The sequence below is a fragment of the Chenopodium album genome, chromosome 13, assembly GCF_948465745.1.
Source record: "Chenopodium album chromosome 13, dcCheAlbu1.1, whole genome shotgun sequence".
Lineage (NCBI taxonomy): Eukaryota > Viridiplantae > Streptophyta > Magnoliopsida > Caryophyllales > Amaranthaceae > Chenopodium > Chenopodium album.
Window position 1 is genome coordinate 49,442,647 of NC_137846.1, and position 26,466 is coordinate 49,469,112.

A 26,466-nucleotide genomic window follows, 5' to 3' on the forward strand; every position below is an offset into this window, starting at 1 on the left:
CACTCATGATAAGTGTTTTGTTCACACACAGAGAGGAGAGTTGATTCTTCTTGGTAGCATGAGTTCAGGCTTGTATAATGTTCAAGACCATCAGGAACAAGACAGTTGTATTGGAGCTTCCTTCTCTAAAGCTTGTGTTGTAGTAGATGATAATACTAAGCTTTGGCATCTAAGGATGGGGCATTTACCTTTTGCTCAATTGAAGTTGATAATTCCTAACTGTGATATACATAGTTCTATGGTGGATTCTATTTGCCAAGTCTGTCCTAGAGCAAAGCAAACTAAGCTACCTTTTCCTCTTAGTAGTATTAAGACTGAAAAACCTTTTGATCTTGTGCATATAGATGTTTGGGGCCCACATTGTGTAAAAACTATCACTGGTTGTAATCAGTTTCTTACTATTGTGGATGATTACACCAGATTTACCTGGGTTCATTTTCTGAAGAATAAAAATGAAGTTGTTGCTGTTATGTCTGATTTCATCTCTATGATTTCTACTCAGTTTCATGCTAAAATTAAGATGCTTAGGTCTGATAATGCTCAAGAGTTATGTGAAGGGGAAATGAAAGTTTTGTTGAATAAGCATGGTGTTTTACACCAGACAAGCTGCAGTGATACCCCTCAACAAAATGGGGTTGTTGAGAGGAAACATAGGCACATCTTGGAGACTGCTAGGGCTCTTTATATACAAGGAAGGGTTCCAGATAGATTTTGAGGAGAGAGTGTTCTTTGTGCTGTGTATTTGATCAATAGGATGCCATTGTCAGTGATAAATAATGACATTCCTTATCAGAGATTACATGGTTTTGTCCCTGATTTATCTCATCTAAGAACATTTGGATGTCTTTGTTTTGCTTCTACAACTAAGGTGAATAGAAGTAAAATGGATGAGAGAGCTGAGCCTTGTGTGTTCTTGGGCTATTCAGTTAGCCAGAAAGGGTACAAAGTCTATGATCTTACAACAAATAAGGTCAAAGTCACTAGAAATGTCAGATTCCATGAAAAACACTTTCCCTATCATTTGTTCTATAGAAAACAAAATCCAAATTCCCTGCTCTCTACTGACATATATCTTCCTGTTTCTACTTCTCATCCCTTGGATTTCACTGATGAACCTATCTATGATACCTCTACTTCAGTTTTCCCCAATCATGATTCACTCTTATTTTTTCCCTCACCATCTTCTTCTTCTTCTTCTTCTTCTTTCTCACACACTTCTTCAAATTCTTCTGATTCTTCTACTGTTTCTATTCCTGATCATTCTAGTCCACCAAGAAAATCATCTAGACCTCACAAGTTTCCCTCTAAGTATGATATTTACCACTGTAATGCAGCTGTTACTCCAACTACAGTTACAGAACATTGGTGTAATCTGGTGATGTTTGACAATTTCACTCCAGATCACAAGTGTTTTCTTGCTAACACTTGTGATATTCATGAACCTCTCAATTACTATCAAGCTTCTCTAGATCCTCTCTGGGTTGATGCTATGGACAAGGAGATTAATGCTCTTTTGAGTAATGAAACTTGGGAACTGGTAGATCTTCCTAAAGGAAAGAAGCCAATTGGCTGCAAGTGGGCGTACAAAGTGAAGCTTAAAGCTACTGGTGAGTTAGAAAGGTGTAAATCCAGATTGGTTGCTATGGACAAGGAGATTAATGCTCTTTTGAGTAATAAAGGTTCCAGAAGGCATTCCCAATCCTGATAATAAAGTTTGCAGATTGAATAAGTCAATCTATGGACTAAAACAAGCTTCAAGACAATGGTTTGAGAAACTAGTAGCTTCTTTGGTTGGTTTGGGATTTCTGCAGTCTAAAAATGATTATAGCCTTTTTATCAAAAGGTTTGGTGCTTTAATTTGTGTTGCTGCTGTATATGTGGATGATATCATCCTTACTGGGACAGATGAGGCTGCAATGACTGCATTAAAAGTTACTTTGCATTCAGAATTCAGCATCAAGGATTTAGGCAGATTGAGTTATTTTTTGGGTATTGAGGTTGGGTATTCTGATGCTGGTGTTATTCTTAGTCAAAAGAAATTCACTAAAGAATTACTTTTGGATTGTGATCTGCCTTTGAAGCCTAGAGCTGTGACTCCTCTTCCCTTGCACTCTAAACTACAGCTTCTTGATGGTGATTTAATTGGGAATCCTGACAAGTATAGGTCACTTGTGGGCAAGCTAAATTTCTTGACCCACACTAGGCCTGATTTATCTTTTGCTGTGCAAGCTCTCAGCCAATTCATGCAGAAGCCAAGGTCAAGTCACTTAGAAGCTCTCATTCATACCTTGAGTTATGTGGCTAATACAGCAGGCCAAGGCATTCTTCTAAGTGGTTCTACTGAACTCATCTTACAGGCTTTCACTGATTCAGATTGGGCTGGTTGTGCAGACACCAGAAGGTCTGTTACTGGTTTTATTCTGCTCTTAGGAAAGTCCCCTATTGCTTGGAAGTCCAAGAAGCAGAGTCTGGTTTCTAAGTCATCAGCAGAGGCTGAGTATCGTGCTATGTCTGCTGCTTCTTCTGAAGTCACTTGGATTGTTAGAAGAGCTTGGTGTGTGTAATTTGAAGCCTGTAACTTTATTCTGTGATAATCAGTCAGCTATTCATATAGCAAGGAATCCTGTTTTTCACGAGAGGACCAAGCATATTGAGATAGATTGTCACTTTACACGTGACAAAGTCTTGGAAGGGTTGATCACTTTGGCTTATTTGCCTAGTGATGCTCAACTTGCTGATCTTTTTACAAAGATCATTCCTTCTCCTCATTTGCAGAATTTGTTGTCCAAGATTGGTGTGATTTCATCAGCACCTATCTTGAGGGGGGGTATTGGAGCTTCCACATCAGCTTGCACAGTCAGCAGTGCCACGTCATAAGTTTGTTATAACTACTTCCCTGATTTTCAGGAAGTTAGTTATAGATATTTCTAGATTTTTATTTCTGTAATTTCTAGATTCTTTATTCTCCCTTATATATTCTTACATGTTGTAATTTGTCATTATTACATACAATACACAAAAATTCTCCCAGATTTTCTCTCTATTTTTCAGAAAGTTTCAGAGGCTGATAAGAATTGAAGACATTTAAATAACCAGGACTATGTATCCTCAGACCTCACTAATACTCGCCAATAAGACATCTTAATTAAGACTCTCGCTAAACAACAAGTATTTGTGCGAGCAGAATAACACAAAAACATTTGTCCTAATCCCCCAAATCTAGCTTGGCCAAGCATGAAATCAAATAGGCAAGCTAGCATTACAGCTCTTCATAAATTCATCCCCTATAATCCATTGGTTCAATAAACGTCAAGTCCAATCATTGAAAGTACAAAGTATAAAGTTATAAATTATAGTAAGGGCCTGTTTTGATGTACTGAACTGAAATGATTGGAGATGAACTGAGTTGAGCTGAATTGAATTGTTTATAAAAAAGGAAATTAAGAACGGGACTGAACTGAAATTAAGCTGAAAAGAGCAGACCCTAACTCTCTATGAAATTGAGACAAATATGTTGGCAAGCTCATTGACAAATTAGAGTGTGTACTAGTACCACCCTTTGTCCCTTAATAATCACTACAACACGTCAATACCCCATTTTTTTTTCTTCATTTTTTAAGTTATAAGTATAACAACTTACTCTTAGAAAACCAAAAATTTACTTAGTACAAAGTACCTCTATGACTAACATTACTCGTTAAAGAGACTATGTATTTAATTTTATTTATTTATTTATTTATTTGAATAGGTAATAAGAAAATAAACATGTAGAAGCCCTTTCATAGGGAGAATTTATAAATGCAAGCTAGGTTGCACAAGTACGGGTACTGACACGAATACAGGTATGAAATGGATACGGAAAAACGTCTATCTCAAAATAAGAGACACGGGTACGGAATTTTAAAATTATATTTGTCATTCCGTCCTCTCATTAAATCATATTGTATGATATTAACAATATAATTTATATGAAGGCACTCCTATTATTTAATAATTATCTTATCTATCTTAATTTACTTAAATTTTCTCATTAAAAAAGTTGAACAACCCATATCATAGTAGGATATGGTACGAGACGTATAGTCGTGTGTCCCACAAGTGTCGGTGTTTGACACGGTAGTTGGATAAAGTGCCATGCATCCTAGAATGTTTTTTTTTTTGGTGTTTAGAGAGCTATAAGGGCGGGGATGAGAATCGATCTCAGGATCTCCTGAAATCGGGAGAAAAGCTCTAACCACTTGATCTATCCCTCACTCTCATGCATTCTAGAATGTAAGTGAACAACCAATTTGATCCCTCGCAACAACAATTAGGAGGGGACTGGAACCTAACCACCCATAAGCCACGACTGATCCTAGAATCCAGATTAGCCCGAAGGGTGAAACGGGTGAAACATCAAAAAAAATAAAAAAATAATATAAGTAAACAAAAGAGGATGGAGGATGGAGGATGGGATCATGGGAGGGAGTACCTTATATTGTATACTAGCTTAGGCCCCGTGTCATGCACGGTAAATCTAATTTATTTATTTATTTTTTATTTTTTTATATAAAAGTAACTAAATTTAACAAATAAAATTTGATAAAACAAACACGTCAAATATGTAGAAATTATATAGTCATAATCTATATTAAAAGGCAAAGCAAAAGATTAATATATAATATCATGAATTAGATTAAAAAAATTACAGGGTGGTTAGTGTTACAAAGGTTACGCTGCACACAAAACACGCTTAAAGATTTAAGTCATGTTAATTTTAAAGTAATTTCATTAATATCAATTAAATGAATCAATTTTATTAGGAAGTATATTGCTTTTTTGGCAAAATCTAATAAAATCCGGTTAAAGTAATTTCGTTAATATCAATTATATGAATCAATTAAAAAGAGTTGTATTAAGATTTTAGTTAAATGTGCATGGAAGAATTAAAAACATAAAAGGAAAATATTTATTACAAAGATAATATAAAAGATTTGAAAGAATATTATTATAATTGTATAATACAAATATTCTAAAAATATTTTTTGTTAAAAAGGAAGGGGAATTTTGGAGCGAAAAAATAACATCAGAATATGACACGTATCACCTCCGGTGTCTGTTTTAGTATTAAGTTATTGATTGATTGATTATTGATCTGTACTCCTACCTCTTTTGGCCTCTACAACATTAGAACAACAGCAATCTCCTTTGTTGAGACTTGAGAGATGATGATGTTGGGTTTGTCAGGTGCACCATTTTCTTATCCCCTGAAATTATACAAACCCATTAAAGCCATAACCTCAAATTCTTCAGAATTTTCTCTCTCCTCTCCTGTTACTCCTCGTTATCATCTTAACAGCCCATTTGTTCCCGAGGTATGTCTCACAATTCCCCGCCTTTTTTCTTTTTAATGAATTCATGCAAGTTTTATGTAAGAGTGCATATTTATGTAGTTTGCCCCAGATAATGCAATAATTTGTTTGGGGAATTAAACAAATTTTGTTACTATATGTGAAGCTTTTGCAATTTGTTATCATATAATATGGTGAAGAAATTGAACTTTGCTGAATGTGTATGAGTTTATGTGCTTTCAATAGAAAGAATGGATTGACTCATGTAACCCAGTACCCCAAATTGGTGTTTTTATTGAAAATAGCAATTTTCAGTGGTTTTATTTGTAGTCTTGAAATGAAAAATTATAAGTTTAATGTCGGATTTAACTTGGCATTTCTTTGTCGGAGGGATGTCGAGTTTATAACGGTTATGACTTGAGAATGTATGTCCGCTTATAACTGGGACAATCTGGAAGAGTCAAGGAAAATAGGGGATGTTTTGGGAAGTTAAGTATACAGACATATAATGTCTCCACTCTATATACAAGTTTGGATTAGACTGACTTAACTTGGTACTTTGTTTCAATAAAATGTTCAATTGTATGGCCCTAGGAAAGATTTAGCTAGAACTTTAGGGGGTGTTTAGTTCGCAAACCCGGCATGGGTTTGGAATTGGGAATCAAACTAGGATGGTATGGGTTTGAAACGTGATTTTTAATACCATGTGTTTGGTTTTGTTCGAGAATGAACATTTGTCTTTTGTTTGATACCTGAAAGTGTGGTATAAGTCATACTCACCTCCCCTCTTGAGTTTTGAAACTCTATACCCCGTGGGTTTGAGATATAGGTTTTATCGATTCTAAATCCATACCTCATTCCAAATTATGTGAACCGAATACCCCTTAGGGGATTTGTCTTTTTTTTTTTTTTTTTTACCATGACACTCTAGCCTTTGGATCTAAATGTTGGCATTTGTTCTAGTTTTATTTTTTGAGTTTGTTAATTTTATAATTTTGTTACTAGTTATCATTTCCCTAATTTTAAGAATTATCCATGACAAAGGTGTGGTAACTTTATAGTGAAGCTTTATTAAAGTGTGTTAATAAAACCATGACTAAGTTTAATAAACCTCATTAAAACCTTATTAAAACCTTTTCATGACATACACCTACTATTATTTTAACACATAAACCTACTATTATTAACGACAAAGGTTTTAATAACCATGACAAAGTTTTTCATCAGGGCTTAATTTGCTGACAAAGGTTTATTAAAACCATGACAAAGGTGTGGTAATTTTTAAAAAAGCTTTAAAAGTTATCCATGACAAAGGTTTTAATAAAACTAGCTGACCATTATATGTGAAGCATAAATTGGGTTGTCATCCTAAGTCCTGTGGTTTAACTGTTTCTATTTCCTGCTTTAGTGTTTATAAATAACTGAATAATATTTGTATTTGTATCTCAATTCTTGCTGTAATTTAAGTTATAAAAAGTTCATGAATGCTCATTATTAAATAGATGAGCTGATCTTGAATAAGTTTAAGAGCTTGTTCAATTAAAGAGCTTGAACACAAACAAAGTTACACTCTTTCAAATTAGTTCATGAACAACTCGTTTAATTAAGCTTGTGAAGCTAATTTATCTGTGGTCGTGAACAAGTTCATTTATAATCATTATAAAACGCTTTGTTTATGTAAAAGTTCACTTGTTGCCTTGATTATAACTAATCATTGAACATTATTCTATGAATTTAACTTAAATTATTTGTCTATATATTGAGATTTTCAAATGTTGAATGCGCAAATCTTTATTTTCCATCTGAAAACCTTTTTATGAGAAATGCTCGTGTATTAATGGAAACATGTTTATGAATTCAGCATGATTAATAAACAAGTAGTTCACAAACACTAGAACCTTACCAACAAGCTGAGCTTGAACAGATTATAAGCTTGGTTAAAAGCTTGGGCATGTGCTTGAGCTTGCCTAAATGAAATGTCCATGGACAAGGCAGACACTGTGATTCAAGCCCTGTCTGTCTCGATGGATACTGGGCTCAGCTCAGTTACAACTCTATTTAAAGGCTTATGCAAATCCTTATTATTTTATTTTTTTGCTTTTGTGACTAGTAAGAATGACGTTTTATCCTCTTTTGATGTCAATAATCCAGGTTGATTATGCAGTGGCTTCATTACACTCAGAGTTCAGGGACATCGACAATTTGGTAGCACACAATACTTCCCGTGTTCTAAAAGCCTTTCAGAATGCTCGAGTTGGATCTCATGTGAGTGGATCTGGAAACTCTATATGCTGTATAGGATAGTGTTTAAAGGCTTCTTTGTTAGATGGAGGTAATTGAGCTTGTTAGGTATGTATTGTCTAGAGTCCTCTAGACAGCATGTTGGCAAAGTAAGTCTTCCTTATTGGGCATGCACTTGGATCTTTGCATCTGTCTGATAGCACCTGAATTGTTATCAGTCAATATAATTGTACAGATCTCACTATCTTGTCAAAAAGACAAAGGTGAAGTATGAACGAATTCGACTATTGTTCCAAATTTAGGATTAGTTCAGAGGTAGACATTTAAAATTATTTATTTTAACTACTGGATAAACTTTTATGTCTACAGCTACAAGGCTACCAAGCAAAAATATTTCATTTTTTTTTTCTTTCTTGGGTAACTGAGGCAGTAATGACATCTGATGTTGTCAGGAAGAATTTATGTTATATTGCTATGAAGTTATTGATAAGTGTTGATTTTTTCCATTAGTCCAACTATGTGCCTCCTTTGTTGCCCTGCCATTTAATTTTGCAGTGTTAAAGATGCAGTTTTCTTGTTCTCATAAGATAATACATATCAATGATCTCAAGATTCCTCAACAGAGATCTCTGATCCACTTTGTGTAGTTTTTTGCTGGATGCACTGGTTATGGCCATGATGAAGCTGGAGGACGTGAGGGTTTAGACCAAGCATTTGCCGATATATTTGGTGCTGAGTCTGCTATTGTCCGTTCACATGTAATTTGTTTCCCCATTTTCTCTCCGCATTCTTTGCTTTTTGTTCCCATTGCTATGTCTCATTGTTCATTCTTCAGTTTTTTTCAGGCACCCATGCTATTACTTGTGCTTTGTTTGCTATGTTGAGGCCAGGTGACGAGGTTAGTTATTTTTCTGGTTTACTTCTACTTGGACATTTGCTACCTAACAGCTCTACTTGCACTAGATTATTGAGATATTTACTTTGTTTTCTCTAATGTTTTAACTATTCCTTTTCTAGAAGTGTGTCTTGTAGACTCATTAGTTTTCCAGCTTCTGGCAGTTGCTGGTGCTCCATACGACACTTTGGAGGAAGTCATTGGAAAGCGTGACTGTGATGGGATTGGATCTCTAAAAGATTTTGGAATCAAATATCGAGAACTTGCAGTAATCTTTCCTTGCATTTTTTTTCTCTTTTCTTTATTTTAGTTTTACCATATTTTCTCCTCCCAAAAATGGGAAATGAAAGCATTCAGGTGACAAGCTGCAGAACACTTATGGCTTAGATGCTATTTCAGCTTGCTGAGGATGGTGGGCTTGACTGGGATGGATTGACAAGTGCTGTCACTCCTCAAACAAGGTGTGCACTCATACAAAGATCATGCGGTTATTCATGGCGTTGCAGTTTAAGTGTCAATGAGATAGGGAAAGCGATAAAAATGATAAAGGTATTTCTGAGGCAGTAATTATTAAACTACTTTTTTATCCTCAGCTAGTTTTATTAAAAGTTGTACTACAAGTAATTGTAAAATGATAAAGGATCGTAGTTATCATACTGTAAAAATTTCAATATAATCTTATTTTATACTCCAGTAATTGTAACCTTGATGCTCTAAAGTTGGCCTAATTTTAAAATAAAGATGACTTTTTCAAGTACCATGTCTTTGATTGTTTGTTTATGAAGCTTTTCCTAAATCTTCTCTCTCTAAATTTTCTGAACATTTCTTCTGTTAACTGATCTTAGATGAGTATTTTATTATCTTATATCTTGTTGTTTATAGTTTGTACTTAATAAATCTCTCTGCAAAGAAGTTTATTTAAAAATCCCATCTGCTAAAGTTAATAAAACATGCAGGTGCAGAATCCAAACTGTTTGGTCATGGTGGATAACTGCTATGGTGAATTTGTGAATGCAATTGAACCCCCAATGGTGGTATGTTTCTAATTCTATTTGTAATATTAGTGCACTGGAGAAGGAACAAGAACTAATTAGTTTTTGACAGGGTGCAGATTTAATTGCTGGAAGTTTGATAAAAAATCCAGGAGGGACTATTGCACCATGTGGAGGTTATGTTGCTGGGAAAGAAAAGTGGGTGAAAGCAGCAGCGGCTCGCTTGTCTGCTCCAGGACTTGGAATTGATTGTGGCTCAACTCCTGGTGATATCATGCGGACTTTCTATCAGGGATTGTACCTTGCACCTCAGATGGTTGGGGAAGCCATCAAGGTATTATATGCTAGATTTTTTTTTTTAAAAAAAAAAAAAACTTAGAAGTCGACCCCACTTTTGGGATTAAGGCTTTGATTGATTGATTAGAAGTCTGATAATTATCTTCTTAGTTATTTCAGTAACTACATCCCTGGAACAATTCTGTAATTATATTTTTTGAACAGGGTTCATTATTAATTGCTGAGGTTATGTCTTTGAAAGGGTTCAAAGTTCAGCCACGTCCCCGAGTTCCAAGGAATGACACAGTGCAGGTCGATTAAAACTTAGCTTCGTAATATTATTAGTTGGATAATGGATGCTGTTTATACATTTTGTCATAAATTATCTTTACTGTGATGTTTAAATCATGTTGTGCTGGTAAATTTACTTCTTTATTATGTTGTATGTAGCAATATATATGTGGCATTTCTTTGACAAGATGATGAATCTAATTGGAAAATCTATTAGACTATACCAACATTGGCGTATATAAGTTGACGTTACTGTGATGTGTCACCTGTGTTATGCTGGAAAAATTTCTTCTTTATTATGTTGTAGTCTGGATCATTATTGGCATCATTATGACAGTTGCCTGCTAGGCTCTGCTGCTCCAGTTCTAGACTTTTGCCTTAGTGTCCTAGTGAGATGGTATTTTTTGTTGCCTACATAATTAGCTAGCTAGTTCAACTATTTGCGACTTACTTGAAGCCAATTGAGTGTCTTTTCTGTGAAGGTATTTCTGTGGGTAGTTATCTTTTACGAAAAGGGAATCTCAAGGTAGCCTTTCTCTGTGTACATCTCATAAATTTTGCACCATAGAGGCTAGAGCAGCTATCAATCAATCAATCAATCAAAGCCTTAATCCCAAAAGTGGGATCGGCTAACATGAACCAAATTTGATTATTCCGTGTAGTCATCAACATAAATCTTTCTCCTCCATCCCTTACGATCCAAAACTTCATCCTCACGTAAATCCATGCACTTCATATCCTTCCTCACTCCTTCCAACCAAGTCATCTTTGGTCTCCCTCTTCCTCGTTTAATCCCTCCATGGTCCCACTCTTCCACTCTTCGCACCGGTGCACCCTCGGGTCTCCGTCTTACATGTCCAAACCAACGCAGACGATTTTCCCTTAATTTATCTACAATGCCCGCCACACCTACTTTCTTGCGAATAACCTCATTTCTGATTCTATCTCTTAAAGTGTTTCCACACATCCACCTTAACATGCGCATTTCCGTAACCTCCATCTTTTTAATATGCTCTTTCTTAGAAGCCCAACATTCTGTACCATAGAGCAACACTGGTCTTATGGCAGTCCTGTAGAATTTTCCCTTCAACTTTAAGGGAATGCTGCGGTCGCATAACACTCCCGTGGCCGCTCTCCATTTAAGCCACCCTGACTTAATCCTGTGGGTCACGTCTTGATCAATGTCACCATTCTTCTGGATGATCGACCCTAGGTACTTAAAACATTCACTCATGGTCAAATCCTTTCCATCCAAACTCACCACTTCATTGCTTGTCCCCCTCTGAGTGCCAAAACGACATACCAAATATTCAGTCTTACTCCGACTTAGCTTAAACCCTCTAGATTCCAACCTTTGCCTCCATTGCTCCAACTTGACATTAACCCCATCCTTAGTCTCATCCACCAAAACGATATCATCTGCGAACAGCATACACCATGGAACCTCATCTTGAATTGGTCTAGTTAATTCATCTAGAACCGTTGCAAAAAGAAAAGGGCTTAATGCAGACCCTTGATGCAATCCGATTGTAATAGGGAAATCTTTTGTCAACCCTCCGCATGTCCTCACATTTGTTGACACATCCCGATACATATCCTTAACTAGGTCTACATACCTTCGTGGGATACCTTTCTTCAACATTGCCCACCAAAGTATCTCTCTTGGCACCTTGTCATATGCCTTCTCTAAATCAATAAAGACCATATGAAGATCTTTCTTCTTTACCCTATAAAACTCCATCATTTGTCTTATCAAATGGATTGCCTCCATAGTAGATCTCCCAGGCATAAAACCAAATTGGTTATCTGAAATGCTTGTGCATGCCCTCAACCTTTGTTCAATCACCCTTTCCCACAACTTCATAGTATGGCTCATAAGCTTAATTCCTCGATAGTTAGAACAATCTTGAGCGTCTCCTTTGTTTTTATAAACCGGGACCAAGGTGCTCTTCCTCCAATCTTGTGGGATCCTTGTAGCCGTCCATATCTTGTTGAAAAGGTTTGTTAACCAATCAATACCAATCTTACCCAAACACCTCCACACCTCTATCGGTACCCCATCAGGGCCAACCGCCTTCTTAGGTTTCATCTTCCTCAGTGCAATCTCCACCTCTACTCTCCTAATCCTTCGCACATACTCCATGTTGATTTCTTCATCACTCATAGAGGTATCTCCTATCACAACTCCAATACTTCCATTAAATAATTCATCGAAGTACCCCTTCCACCTGTCCTTGATGCCCTCCTCTTGCACTAGGACCATTTGGTTCTTATCTTTGACACACTTCACCATGCCAATATCCTTCCTTGCCTCTTGTCTTCTCTTTGCCATCTTATAAATGATCCTTTCTCCCTCCTTGGAATCAAGCTTTTCATAAACCTCCTGATATGCCTTTTCTTTTGCTTGGCGAACAGCTGCCTTTGCCTTACTCTTAGCCTCCTTATACGCTGCAAAGGTTTCATCACTCCTACATTTTCCTAAGGCTTGATAGCATTCCCTTTTTTGCTTAATTACTGCTTTCACCTCTTCATTCCACCACGAAGTATCTCTCTATACCGAAGTTCTTCCCCTTACTTCCCCTAAGACCTCTTTGGCCACTCTTAGGAAACAGTTCTTCATTCGTAACCAAGTCATGTCCGGATCCACCTCTCCATCCCAATCCGCTTCTTCAATTACCTTTTCTGTAAAAACCTTAGCTTTTGCATCCCTTAGGGTCCACCATCTTATCCTTGGTTCTTCTTGTCTAACTTTTTTCTTCGCCTTCTCTTTCAGACGAATAGTCATTACCAATAGCCGGTGTTGGGTGACCACACTCTCCCCTGGGATAACCTTACAGTTTATGCAACTTTGTCTATCTATGCTCCTTGTGAGCAGGAAGTCTATTTGAGTTGCATTTGAGATAATAGTTGATATTATTTCATTCTTTTTTTTGAAGTAAAAGGATGAAATCTGATTATATTAGTCTTATTAATTCAGGCTGTCGAGCTAGGGAATCGAGAACGCCTTATTGCTTTTTGTGAGGCGGTGCAGAGAAGCTCTCCTGTTAGCTCGTTTACTAAACCAGTGCCTGGAGCAACTGCTGGATATGCGTCAGAGGTTGGTTAACTATACCCTTTTATTATTACATTGTGTGTGATGCGTAATTTGTTTGGATAAAAAGCCATTTCATGATGGCTTTCTAAAAAATTCCTGGGAACAATCCAACTAATAATATTACGAAGCTAAGTTTTAATCGTAATTTGTGTGATGCAAAATTTGTTTGGATAAAAAGCCATTTCGCAAGTGCTAGATTTGATTGAATTGTTTTATATATTAAAAGTCTGATTTTCTTGTTCTTAGTGAATCAGTGAATGCTCACACACACACACACAGATTTTCTTGTTCTTAGTGAATCAGTGAATTCTCTCTCTCTGTCTTTCTCTGGAGACCGTTGGGGTGTTGAATGGGGTTTTATAACGAGATGATCAAATTCTAATGGTTTGGTACAACTTTTATATATTGCATATCTCATAGCAGGTTAATACAGAATATGTATTGAACATTTCTATGCTTTCCTTCTTCAATTCAGACTAACATGAGCTCAAGCTTGGTCTTTAATCAAGATGATTGTTTTGAATTTTAGGTCTTCTTGTTACATTCATTAGAATAAGTTTATATTGCTTTGTATGTTTCAACGCGGCCTAGTGGGTTGCTAACAATCAATCTAAGAGGAGGGGCACTTTAGGTAGTAGGCTTGTAGCATAATCATACGGTTTTTATTAAGGAATAAGATAGCTATTAAATCAGGGTAAAAACTTTATATGTAGAGAATATTAGAGAGAGGAAAGCATTTGGAGTATTAAGGAGAGTTTTCCTGTTGATTGTTTTACACTTTTGTTGAGAAAAGGCCTCTCCATTGCTTGAAAGAGTTGAAAATATCTTCTATTATTGTTGTATTTTCTAGATATTGGTAGTTTACGCTTCATCTTTTTCCATTAATCTCCATATGCCATTCCTTATTTCTGTCAGCTACTAAGGGCCTGTTCTCATTGACTGAACTGAACTGAACTTATTAAAGCTGAATTGAACTTATTTGAGCTGAACTGAACTGAAGTGAATATTTTATAAGAGAAGGAAATTAGGAGCTGAACTGAACTTATTAGAGCTAAATTGAACTGAACTAAACTGAACTGAACTGAACTGATTAGAGCTGAACTGAACTGAACTAAACTTATTAGAGCTGAACTGAACTGAAGTGAACTGGACTGAAAATAATCGTATCAGAACAGGCCCTAAGTTGATTCTTAACATCATTACAGTCCTGCATTTTTTCACCTGGCAAAAAAAAGGTGAGACGATGCTAGGCAAGGAGGTTCAGCTATTATGATTTACGAGTAGACTTTCAGCATCTCATAGGGAGGGCATCTGTCATTTTTTTGATGTAGTTTTTGTGGCTTACTTATGTGTTGTATTACATCTTAGCGTTCTTGCTACCACAATCTGTAGGAACTAGATAAAGTTTTACTTTTACTTTTGGAATTTGGAAATATCCTCTTACTTGTTTCACTTTCACAAATTTTTGTTAATTTTTTTTTTCCTAAAAAGGACCTTTTGTTCTGAGCTTCTGACTAGTTTATCTACTGGTAATGTTGTGTGCATCTACACCTACAAGAAGTGCAGTTATTTCCTGACCCTGAAATCTGCCATATAGGGTATTATTGTAGTTAGTGTCTAGGAAATACATCCAATTTTACCATTTTAAAATGTGACTGTCCCTCTCTGAGCTCTGACTCTCCAAGGCTTCCTTGTCTCCCGTAACATGAAAATGAGGGTGAGAGTCAAATGAATTATTGTCTCAAGTTATTGAATTATGCATGTTCTTTCCTACAAGATCAAGGACCAACTAGGCGCTCATTTGATTTTGCGTTTGAACTATCTCTTATTCTCATCTGATTAACCGGAAATGCGTGCTAATTGCCACTAATTCTTTTTAGAAAAGTATAAATAAAATAAAATAAAATGGAATAGCTTGCTTCAGAAATGAATTGATTATAAGGTCTATGGTGATTCAGGTGATCTTTGCTGATGGAACCTTCATTGATGGCAGTACCAGTGAGCTGTCATGTGATGGACCACTGAGGGAGCCGTTTGCTGTATTCTGTCAGGTCTTTACTTATAATCCAACTTTTGGAGCTATCTCACATCGCTTGTTTTTCTTATTGTAATAGTGAACAAAATTATGGAGTTTTCTATTTATATGGGGTGTTTGAAGTCATGTTAAATTGAATTGGGATGCCTGAATTTGATGCAGGGTGGTACTCACTGGACTCAGTGGGGATTGGTTTTGGGAGAGGTTCTTAAATCCATGAGTTAGAGCAGAGAAGCCAGTAGCATTTTTCTTCCAGAAGTATTATTCTTTTAGCTGAGGTAAAGAGAATCCTGGTGGCACTTTAAATCTGTAGCACTAACTAAAGGATTTATATTGAATAATATTGACACCCGTGTATCATGGACAGTTTTGTCAACATTTAAGTACATGGATCTTCATACAACTGATACAAGTGCAATATAGTACAAGGAAGAACTACTCTTGCTGTGAGAATGGGAAAAAGCGACAACCTAATTTTGTTAATTGTTTGAAGCAAATGATGTGTGATTTGTGAAAGGTTCTTACAGCTTCCCTTGCCTTGGTTAAGGAAGAAAAGCTGATGCTGCCTCAAGACTGACTGCTTCTATCTTAAGTTAGTATATTTATCAGTTAATAATTTTCATACGTTTTGCTCATTCAGGAAGAAAGAGTTCTTTTCTTATCTTTATATCATCCGTTTAATTATGAGGCAAATGCATCTCCTAGACCTACCATACTGTCCATAACTTGTTACCCTGGAAACTCTAGTAACTTGTTTGAGTTCTCTTGCATGATTTCTGTCTGCTCACAACAAACCTTTGTAAAATATCCCTGGATTTTGAAATGAAATAAAAAAATGTGTTCAAATTCATATGTTGTGATTACGTGGATTGTTCAAATTCAAATGCTAACCATCATTGTGTTCATGATGCAAAACGCTCTGCTCTTCCGCTTCATATATATGTGCTTGAGTTCTAATAAGGAAGTTATCATTGTTTGGTTCTCTTTTGCTGCAGGAAACCTTAAATCAAGTCTTTGCTTTGTTCAGGGGCCAAAGAAATGATGCAGTCATGCCTAAATGTCTAAACAGCTTTGATGTAAACAGTTGATCTTCAACGAATCAAAAACAAGCTTCTTTCGACTTGATTCCCATTAAACACTGATCATATATTTTTTGAGGCTCTGAACATTATTACTGTCTAGAATTATCATGAAAAAACTGATTTTTGTACAAATTTTGTTTAGATTTTATAGAAGGGATTTGAGGAGAACAATAGAAGGTAATAGAAAATGATTGTTAATTGTATTGAATATTAGAAAAAGTAAGAGGGAGAATGCTTAGGCAAATTAGAATCTAATAAGATTAAACACAATCATGTGTTTACTTGTTTAAATAGTTTCATGTAGAACGCTTAGGCAGATTCTCAGAAAAGGATCTGCTCAATTAGGTTTAGGGGATTTGATAATCATACAAAGGCATGGAGAAAATAGAAAAAAATGTACTACAAATCAGTGAGATTTGACTAATAAGGATCTGAACTAATATGTTAAGATAATTAGTTTGACTATGGAAGATTTTACCCATAAATATTGGTAATTTTCTTCCTTGACGTTTGCCTTTTTGCCTTGGACTTGATTTCTTTGTTTAGTGATTTATTGTTTGCAGAGTAATTTTGATACAAAGATTTTCTTCATATTCCTCTTTCCTTTGCTTGATTGATAACCTCTTGCCACGTGCCTTAGATGAAAATCTTCACTCAACAATACACAGTAGAGTTCTTGATTGACATTGTGAAAAAAACTTAATATGATAGATTTGATGCGTTAATTTAAATTAGAATTGAAATCCTTTAATTTGGAACTCCAAAAATAATTTCCTTTCTATTTTCTTGACCACTTTTTCTTGGAACGCTCTCATTAGTGATCTATGCACAACATATAATATTTTAATGCCAATAATATTGATTTAATTTAATAAATAACAATCAAATAAACCACAAAATTATTAACAAATAATTAAATATAAAAATGTCTGCTCTAACCCTCATTTTTTTTTTTTTTTCATAATTATTATCCACGACCTTTTAGGAATTGAAGGAGGCCTTGATGAACGAAGTCATCTACTTCATTTAGGGATTTAAATTGTATCTTTGATAGTATATACACATGAAACTGCAAAGGTTGATACCAACTAGAAAATTTATTAAAGAAAATATATTTTACTTGGAAAAATGTATAAAATATGTGCAAAACATGTGTTTAAGTTGAGCCCATGTTATTATTCTAATGTTAATAACTACTACGGTACTACGTCCTTTTTTTGACACATTTTGACTTAATGCACTATTCACATAACTTACTTTAATTTGACTTTCTTTTGTGATTTTTTTTTGTTTTTTTCAACAGCAAAAGGTTTTGTGATTTAGTCTTAGATAAAAATATAGTCATGTGGGGTCATGTTAACTTCGTCTCAACGTCTAGTTTCCGAATACCAAACTTTGATAATTTTTTTCTATTACGCAATTAAAGATATTTACATTTAAAAATATGCGTTGGTAAATGTGCCTAAATGAAATATGTCAACTAATAAAATACAATCATACTTTGAGTAAAAAAACATACACTATGATTTTTTATACATTGACAATTCTTGACTTGTTTGAAAAGGCTTCTGATCTCCTTATTTTTCCATCTCATTGGACGATCTTGGGGGTGCGCATATTCTCAACTTGGTTTCTCCCAATCAAATGGGACTGCAAAAGGAAAATGCGTTAGAAAATCCTATTATCATATGACTCCAATTTTTTTTTGAATAAATCTTAATTGGCCAAATGAGTATTCACAATATTTTTTTTATTGTCCTACTTTTTTTAAAAAAAAAAATCAAGTTTTTATCTAAGAATTTTTCTATAAAGTTGGATTGTAAAATTTTCTAAAAGTAACAAGTAAAGCACATAAATATCATTCCTAAATAATTTGCGAATAAATTAAAAGAAAAAAAAAAGTATATACAAAGTAGAAAAGAAATTTATTCAACAAATTCAAAAGCTAACCCATCAATGTGTCATATAGTTTCATAGTTACATACTCGTTGCTAATAAATGTAAGCTAGTTTAACTGGTAAACTCTGTAGGGATGATATCCATTTTCTTATATAATAAAATTGACTTTGTACCATTGTACTTTACACCTTTGTATAAAAGAGAAGAAAAAGATATAAGGAACACCTCATTGTTACAAAAAATATAAGGAATACCTCATTGCATCCTTTAATTTTTAAACACTAATTTGTATTGATGGTGGCTACCAATTGAAATTTTTATCCTAACAAAAAATAAGGAGAACCCAATGAGGGGGGGGGGGGGGGGGGGGGGGGGTTTAGATTTAACATCAACGCTTTCTTCCCAATAATAAATTATAGACATTTAGATTACAAAAGTTTAGGGTTTCAAAGACATCATATATAATACTTAATCCAAAATGTGAACCAAATCTTCGTGATTAGTTGTGATTTCTCACCTGATTTGTCTACTTAAAATGAAATCAGTATTGTATGATCATGCTCTAAAGTGAATCAAATCAACATTTGTTGATATTGATTTTTTTTTAATTAAAAGTCTATTTAAAAATAAATAGTCAACAGTACATGCGTAAAATATATGATGATAAATTATGAATTAATAATGTTAATCGTATCTTCATCATGATAAACCAAATCTTTATAATTAATTGCAATTTCTCACATAAGTTATCTACTCAAAAAATAAATCATAAAATATGAATGTAAGATATTGCGATATTAATGAGGGGAGGGGGTGGTGGACGTGATTTCGTATCATATATGTCTATCTATAATGAAATTAGTATGTCTATAAGTGTGATTCTATATAGTGAACTAAATTGTTGGCAATGATTTAGATGTTTATTTTACCAAAAAAAAAAAAAAAAAAAAATCAATATTTGTAAATGCATGATAATAAGTTATAAATAATGTGAATAAAATCTTCATGATCAACCAAATCTTCATGAATAATTGCAATTTCTCTATTTGAAACATGTATCATGAAGCTAGTGTAAATGTGCAATTACAATGACAAGGTGGTGGTGGTGGAGATGATACCATTCTTACCAAATTTGTGTACTTAAGGTTAGATGAAATCAATATGTGTGAATGTGTGATGCTATAGTGAACTAATTCATCATTATTGATTTTGATTTCTTACTTAAATAATGGATAATTTAAATGAAATATACGTGTGTAAACGTTGATATTATAAATTATAATTAGGTTAATGTGAACCAAATCTTGATGATATATTGTGATTTCTCACATAAATTGTCTACTTAAAAATGAATCATTAGTAGGGGTGTGGAAAAATACAGGTTCCCAACAGAATCACAATCGAAACTTGTTAGGAAGTGCATGTTTCAGTTTTTCTTTTTTTGGGTAATAGAATTAAGAACTTGTTGTAACAACTTCCGGTTTAGGTTCTCAATTTTCTTAGAACTGGAATGAACTTAATATTTTAAAATGTAATTTGTTTTAATAATAATTGATTTTCAAGAATTAAATTATGAAGATAAAAAAATAATTTTCAAAATCATGATAAATAATTGTTGAAATCCCTACATTTTTTTTTACAAAATAAGATAAATGAATTTTAATTATTTTTTACATTTAAATATAAATTAAAATAAAATGCTTATATTCAGTTGAATTTGATATGATTTTTAAAAATATCTTAATTAATTTCTTATAGTTATAATATTATTTTCAAAATTAAAATGTCTTTGCCTAATTATTATTCTTTAATATCAACATAGTTCAATCATCATGGAATTCATTAAAATATGGACACGTCCCTAAACTCTCCTTTGCAATGATGATCTCCACCACATTAGCGTAACTGGTCCCTAAAACTTTCAATAGTGTAATAAATTATACCTAGTCATCTTTTCAGTCCCTAAACTTTCATTTAATTTTTTTTCTGAACAAAAAAAAATTTTCATTATTTAGTATATAAATGCCAACTCAACTTAAGAATGTCTCTAAACTTTGAATTAAAAATTTTAATTTTTTTTCCACATGTATACTAAGGTTTCTAAACTTTGGTAAATCAACAATTTTCTACCGAAAAAGACACTAATGGGTGATTGATGGACCACTTTACATCATTTAAAAGATGAGAGAATAAGACCCTATTTAGTTCGCCTTATATTTGCTTATCTGAACTTATTTGATCTGGTATGATCTGAATGTCAAATTTGACCAAACTTTGACCTTAAATATACGATAATCTATACGGAAAAAATATATCAAGTGGGGTCTTGTTAGATTCGTAATAATGTGTACTTTATTAATATGTGATTTTTAGAATTTTTTTATCACGAAATTAAAGATATTTAGCGATAAAAAACTGCACATAAAACGATGATCTGATTTGAACTTATTTTTTCTGATCTGAACTTATTTTTTCTGAAATAAGTAAAAATAAGGTGAACTAAACAAGACCTAAATTGTTACAAATACTAAAGTATAAGAACTTTTTTTTTTTTTTTTAAAAGACAAGTTTAAGAATTGTATTTTACCATAACTCGACTCCATCCTTGTTTAGTGAATATAAAGACTAGCATTAACGGTTGGTACAATATACTCGAGAAACATACATAAACAAAAATCTTTCCCCACCTCAAATTGGTCTGTTTGATTATTTTTTCCCATTTATTCGTCTTCAAAGAGTTCATACCCATAAATTTATTTGCTACTCTGTAATTAATGATTTTCCAATGACAACACTTTCCCCTGTATCCTTCACCACTTCAACCTGTTTTTGCCATAAACCAACAAATATTTTTCTTCCAAAATCATCTCAACCCATCAAATTTCACTATCTAAAAACCACAAAAAATGTTAATTTTCATCAAAATTGCTTGAAAATTGAGCTATGTGCTTATAGAAGAAAAGGGTTTTTGCATGATATGAGAATTAGTGAAAATGGGATTTTATGGGGAAATGAGAAGAAGTTGAGGTTGCAAAAAAGGGTTGTATTGGTTAAATTTAATCAATTTCCTGATAATTTTAATGGTGGGAATGGTGGTGGAGGTGATAAGAGAGATGATGGTACTACTACAAGAGTGTTGGTTAATCTTGCTTTAGCTGTGGGATTGACTTATCTTACTATGACTGGCCAACTTGGTTGGGTTCTTGATACTATTGTATCCCTTTGGGTAACTCTTATCTACTCTACTTGTTTCAATCAATTATGTTTATGTTTGTCTATTAAATTAGTTATGGAGTTGTTTATTTGGATATTAATTTGTCTTGTGAGTGTTTGCTAGTTTGTGGGAGTTAAGAGTTATCGGGTTTATTGTTCGTGTTTGTGAGATTGATCAATATCGGATATTAATTTAGGGGGTGACATGCTCATTTTGAGTCTCAGCTTGTTTTTATCTTCATTTTGTTGTTGGTTGTTTTGAGTGTTGTTGCGAATTGCGAATTTGCTCCTTTGAAAATGATTGTCTGTTGAATATCTTTTGTTTGTAGCAAATTAGCTATATACGTTTTCTTGCCTTCATGTTAGTAATCATATAGCGGCTTCAATGCATGAATTTATTGTTGATTGGTATAGAATTGTCTGGAAGATGGTTGATTGGTATAGTGTTAGAATCCCAAATTTCAATTTCGCCTTTTGCCATTCTTAAACATAATCATCGCATTTTTTTTGCCATTAGAGAACTTTATCAAGCTTATAAGAAATTATCCTATGTTGTCATTTTGGTGCTGCGGCTGTGTTGTGCATGCTAAGTATTGTGTACAACATCTAATTACTTTTCGTATGTTTACCGTCGTCATGCTAATCTACATTTAGGCATCTGACTTTGCTCAATTGATCAGCATTGTATGAAAGCTGCCACATTTAAAATATGTATTGCTAAAATGGAAACTTTTACTGATGCCGACTTTCCACATTGTGCATATGCAGCTACTGGCAATAATTATACCTGTAGTCGGCTTAGGAGTGTTCCTATGGTGGGCAGGAAGAGACATAATTCAAGATAGTGTGAGATATTATAAATTAACTTACTTTTCTCCTTTTGCTATGATATGCAATGCATGGGTTAAATTTTTTGTTAATTTTTGTATGAAGGATTGTTCATATTGGAATTATTTGCTCATAGTGCGTTGTATATTCTTTTCAAAGACTTGGAGGGTATAAATTTACTATATCAATGCTTTTTACTAATAAACTGATAATTGGTATCATTTTCAGTAATTTTGTAAAGCTTTGTTGCCTAATAATACTATATATAATGTTGGAGTGTGGTAGCTCTCTTTGGAAGATCAAGGAACTTAATTTCTAGTCTTCTTGTTTTGTTTATACTAGTACTACTGTACTAGTTGATGATATGAGCAGGTTTCTTGACCAATTTAGCTTATTTATGGCAATTGCTGAATTGCTGTTCCTGTGAGTGAAAAGAAAATTCTCTTTTTCATACTAGTCATTTTATGTTTGGTTCTTCTTCATATTCTCTTCCCAAGTCCCACCTAGACTCCTATTGAATCAAATCCTGACCACATTTTAAAGGATTTTGAGCTACCATGACCATAATATCATGCAGTGACAACTGTGTACTGTCTGCATCACCTGCGAAAATGAATCCTTGACCAATAGTGTGATTGTCATTGCATTTTTATTTATATAAAATTCTGCTTTCAGCTCCTTCCATTCTTCTATACATACCCTTTCCAAAATCTAATACCAATATGCTTCTATCTCTTAATCTTTTATATGATACCTTTCTTGATCAATAGCCTGTAAATGTTTCTAGTTATATGAATCTTTGGAAGACCTGCATTACTGAGTGAGCTTGCCTAGATGTGTTGAAAGTTCGGAACATATGAACAATAATGAGCATACCAGAAGCTCAGACGTGTTTCTGTTGATTTAGCTGAATTTTAGGAACATTTTCAGAAATTTAGGTGGTTTTTGTAAGTTAAGTTGTAAATAGATCTCCTAATTGTGTTAGCAATATAAATGTGGATGGAAATAAGCAGGAAGATCAGAGACACTTGCAAAGGCAGGAATTTAAATGAATGTTTGTCATTCCTTTTATAGACGATCTTATTATATTAGTTGTTGAATGAAATGGCTTTGAAGAAGTAATTTCATTATTAGTTTCCCATACCAAGCACAAATTATGTATATATGTAAGCTTAGCACAATATCACATCCTTCTTGTCTTGGATCCCTATCATTATGTAGGAGGTGTTTACATTGCCTTTTCCTCCATTATATATCAATATGCTAAATGCGCAATTCGTGGTTTTGACTCTTGAATAACAACTACTGGTCTACTGCTATATGCTGTTATCTGTTGCTTTCGTTGACTAACGGGTATCTGTATGGTGTATATATATGCAGTGTCCAAACTGTGGTAATGCTTTTCAGGTTTTCAAGTAAGAAACCACTCAATCGCTTAACAACTATGATTATTACTATGTTTTTTTTTTTTTTAGATTTACTAATGGTGTCTAATATCAGATCAACTCTAAATGATGAGCCTCAGTTATGCCCATATTGCACTCAACCCTTCTCAGGTAAATAATGTTAGTTTTATTTGTTGTAGATTGTTGAGTAGCTATCTAAATTCCAGTAGTGTATTACAATTAGATCAAAATGCTTTGGAAGATTCTTTGGTATACCATCACCATGTCATATATAAGCTCTACGTAGACTGACCGAATGCATAAAGCCTTTCACTGGCAGTGCTCAATTAGCCACAGCTGCGGCACCCGACATTTTTCATATGATTTCTTGTTACTCTTGCTAGCATTCTCACTTTTGATATCTCCAAGTGTTGTCCATCCATTCCGATCAGAGTTTAGGCTGTAGTGAAAGGTTATTTCATTTTGAAAAAAGAAATAAAAAGCAACACTAGTTTTCACGCTTTACAAGACTTCAAAAATATTTGTTTACTCCGTATTTTTGTGTATATTATCAAAAATACACAGTCAAAGTTTACAAACTTCATGCTAGTAAAAGTTAATGTTGCATTGATCTGAAACAAAGGGAATGTTATAATTGAAAGAATACATTTGATTATAATTTATAGATGCATATTATTTTATGGAGGAAGAGATTGTTTTGGGTGTGAGCTTACCTACACTTATCTGCGCTATATGAACTTACCTGTACTTAATAATCTGAATTGATTAGTACTATTGTAGTTGTGAATTGAACTTAAATTACTCTTATCAACCCTTATTATAACTTATTGGCAACACATGAAGGATTAATGTCTTATTTGATTTAGAACTACCAATCTCCAAGATTTTTTTGCCTAGAAGCAGTCAGACCCTACTTGAATCTTGACCAGAATATACACATTTTCTAACATTCAACTGCTCACTAATTCTCAAAATATTTTGCCAGTACTGCCTTGGTTCTTTTTTATTTCTAAAGTGGTCAGAGTTGTCTTCTTTCTTTAAGCAGATCTGAATAGAAATAGTGTTTTCTTATTTATTTCTATGCTCAATACTTTCTCTCCATTGTTCAAAAACCTTTTCTATGTGGTAGCAGTTTTTTTTTTTTTTTTTTAATTTTTTTTATTTAATTTTTTTTATTTTTTTATTATAGTAAAAGCTTAAAATAAAAACAATGTTCAGTATCAATCAATCAAAGCCTTAATCCCATAAGTGGGGTCGGCTACGAAATGAAGAAGTATATTAAAAAGACATCCAAGAGGAGGGATATTATGCAGGTGTATAAGGATGGCTGAAGCCAAGAGTATCATGCCCTTGAGCTATGAATTATGATTCCATCTACAAATCAATATAAACCAACTGTGCCTCAGAATGTAAAACCTGACTCCAAAACGATTCCCGTGTAACATATTATTCATCATTTCTTTATCCTCCAGTGCATCACCAATTGCAACAGAGTCATCTTCAACTTTTACTGATCCACCCCCTTTTCTTCCTTCTTTCCACGCCACTAAAACTTTTCTGGCCTTACTAAATGTACCAATGATGACCAGTTCTCTTTGGAGGCTGTCTCGTTTCTCCTCCTCACAGGTTTACATATTGAATAATTTTCAGCTTACATTCAATTAATCATGGCTCGTAGGGATGGGGACTCCATTATCTACCACATAGTTGGGGAAATGCCCCCCCCCCCCGCGGGTTCATGAGAATGTTCTGAATTTCTTAAGACAACTTTCTCTTCTAAAGCTTTATGCTTTCTCTACATTTTTTTTTTAAAAACAAAATTTTCGTTTTCTATTAAAGTAATAAGAGTTTGTCCTTTGTCTCTTTGAGGATTATAATGCACTGGTTGTAATTAGCTGAATGCTATATTCTTTATTATGGAGGCTGCAAGATTCACCTCACTATTTGCTAAGTTTTCTTCTAACAACTATTTTATTACTCCATATGATATTGGTTTATGGAAAACTTTTCTAATTGGAAAAAACTTCTCATTGCATGTATCTACGGATTTGTTGAAATATATCAGTGGAAGGGAATAAGTTTGTCAAAGAACCTATTAACTTTTCCTCCAAGCGTTCAACTCCATTTGGACAAATATTTGATGACTTCTCACCTTGGTCTAGAGAAGGTATGATCCTGGCTTTTAGATTCTTTTGCACGTATTTTTCCTTTCTATTTATATCCTTTAGTCATTTCCTTGGCAAATTAGGCGTGTTCTCATATTCCATGATTGATAACAAATTATTGCAAAATGCAAATGTGTGTCTTGTCAAAATTTTTGGCACTATACTATCTTAAATTAGATTTACTTTTGCATAGCTTTACAATTTTCCTTCTTAAGCTTTCTCAAAATGTTGTTTGGCTTTATACTAATTTTGATTAGACATGCCTGCCTTGTAACCGTAAACTTCAAATATTTTCATTTGGAATCTTGATCTAATCTGGATATTTGGTATATTCTGTACTTATCAGTAGCGTCCTTAGATTATTGTTCTGGCCGGTGCTGGTGCTGAGTGATGCCACTTTGTCTCTGTTGCTTGGATGTATGCAAGTTCCTTTTTCTTTATTTCTTATCATAATTGTGAAAGTTTATAAAGTATTTGAGCACTAGAAAAAGCATGAAGGAAAAGTGATGATATTCCTTGGTAGCTCACTAAGTTTGACAAGAGGAGTGAACTACCGGCTGAAAATCCTCCTTTCTTATTTCATAGAACATAAGTAATTATTTTAGGAAGATGCTTATGGGCTTATGGATATGAATAAACCATGATCCTGAGAGAACTATGGCACCCTTTTATATTCTATATCATTTGAGGGGGAAGGAAAACAATAAAGCGAAGAACAA

General features: G+C 33.9%; 2 protein-coding genes across 7 annotated transcripts in view; both read left to right on the forward strand.

Annotated features, from left to right (window-relative positions):
- The first annotated feature begins 5,181 nt into the window (after window positions 1-5,181).
- LOC145576800 (uncharacterized) lies at window positions 5,182-16,634 on the forward strand. Of its 5 annotated transcripts, XR_014098557.1 has the most exons (14): window positions 5,182-5,354; window positions 7,482-7,595; window positions 8,219-8,329; window positions 8,407-8,469; window positions 8,621-8,734; window positions 8,866-9,015; window positions 9,423-9,500; window positions 9,571-9,792; window positions 9,960-10,046; window positions 13,003-13,122; window positions 15,078-15,170; window positions 15,317-15,432; window positions 15,522-15,746; window positions 16,150-16,634. XR_014098557.1 is itself a non-coding variant. In XM_081634507.1 (12 exons), the coding sequence occupies exons 1-12, from the start codon at window positions 5,205-5,207 to the stop codon at window positions 15,377-15,379; spliced, it is 1,365 nt and encodes a 454-aa protein (XP_081490633.1). In that variant the 5' UTR covers window positions 5,182-5,204; the 3' UTR covers window positions 15,380-16,052. The 5 variants fall into 5 exon arrangements, 2 of the variants coding, with proteins under 2 accessions (XP_081490633.1, XP_081490634.1); XR_014098556.1 differs by lacking the exon at window positions 16,150-16,634 and having other exon boundaries at window positions 15,522-16,049; XM_081634507.1 differs by lacking the exon at window positions 16,150-16,634 and having other exon boundaries at window positions 15,317-16,052.
- A 4,135-nt stretch (window positions 16,635-20,769) lies between these two features.
- The window catches only part of LOC145574881 (uncharacterized), a 45,970-nt gene continuing 40,273 nt past the window's right edge, over window positions 20,770-26,466 (forward strand). Inside the window, exons 1-5 of one of the 2 annotated variants that reach the window (XM_081632757.1) lie at window positions 20,770-21,361; window positions 22,117-22,194; window positions 23,557-23,591; window positions 23,677-23,732; window positions 25,648-25,749. In XM_081632757.1, coding sequence (XP_081488883.1) covers window positions 20,921-21,361; window positions 22,117-22,194; window positions 23,557-23,591; window positions 23,677-23,732; window positions 25,648-25,749 — 712 coding nt within the window. In that variant the 5' untranslated portion in view covers window positions 20,770-20,920. The remainder of the gene's footprint in view (window positions 21,362-22,116; window positions 22,195-23,556; window positions 23,592-23,676; window positions 23,733-25,647; window positions 25,750-26,466) is intronic. The other variant, XM_081632756.1, reaches the window with a different exon arrangement.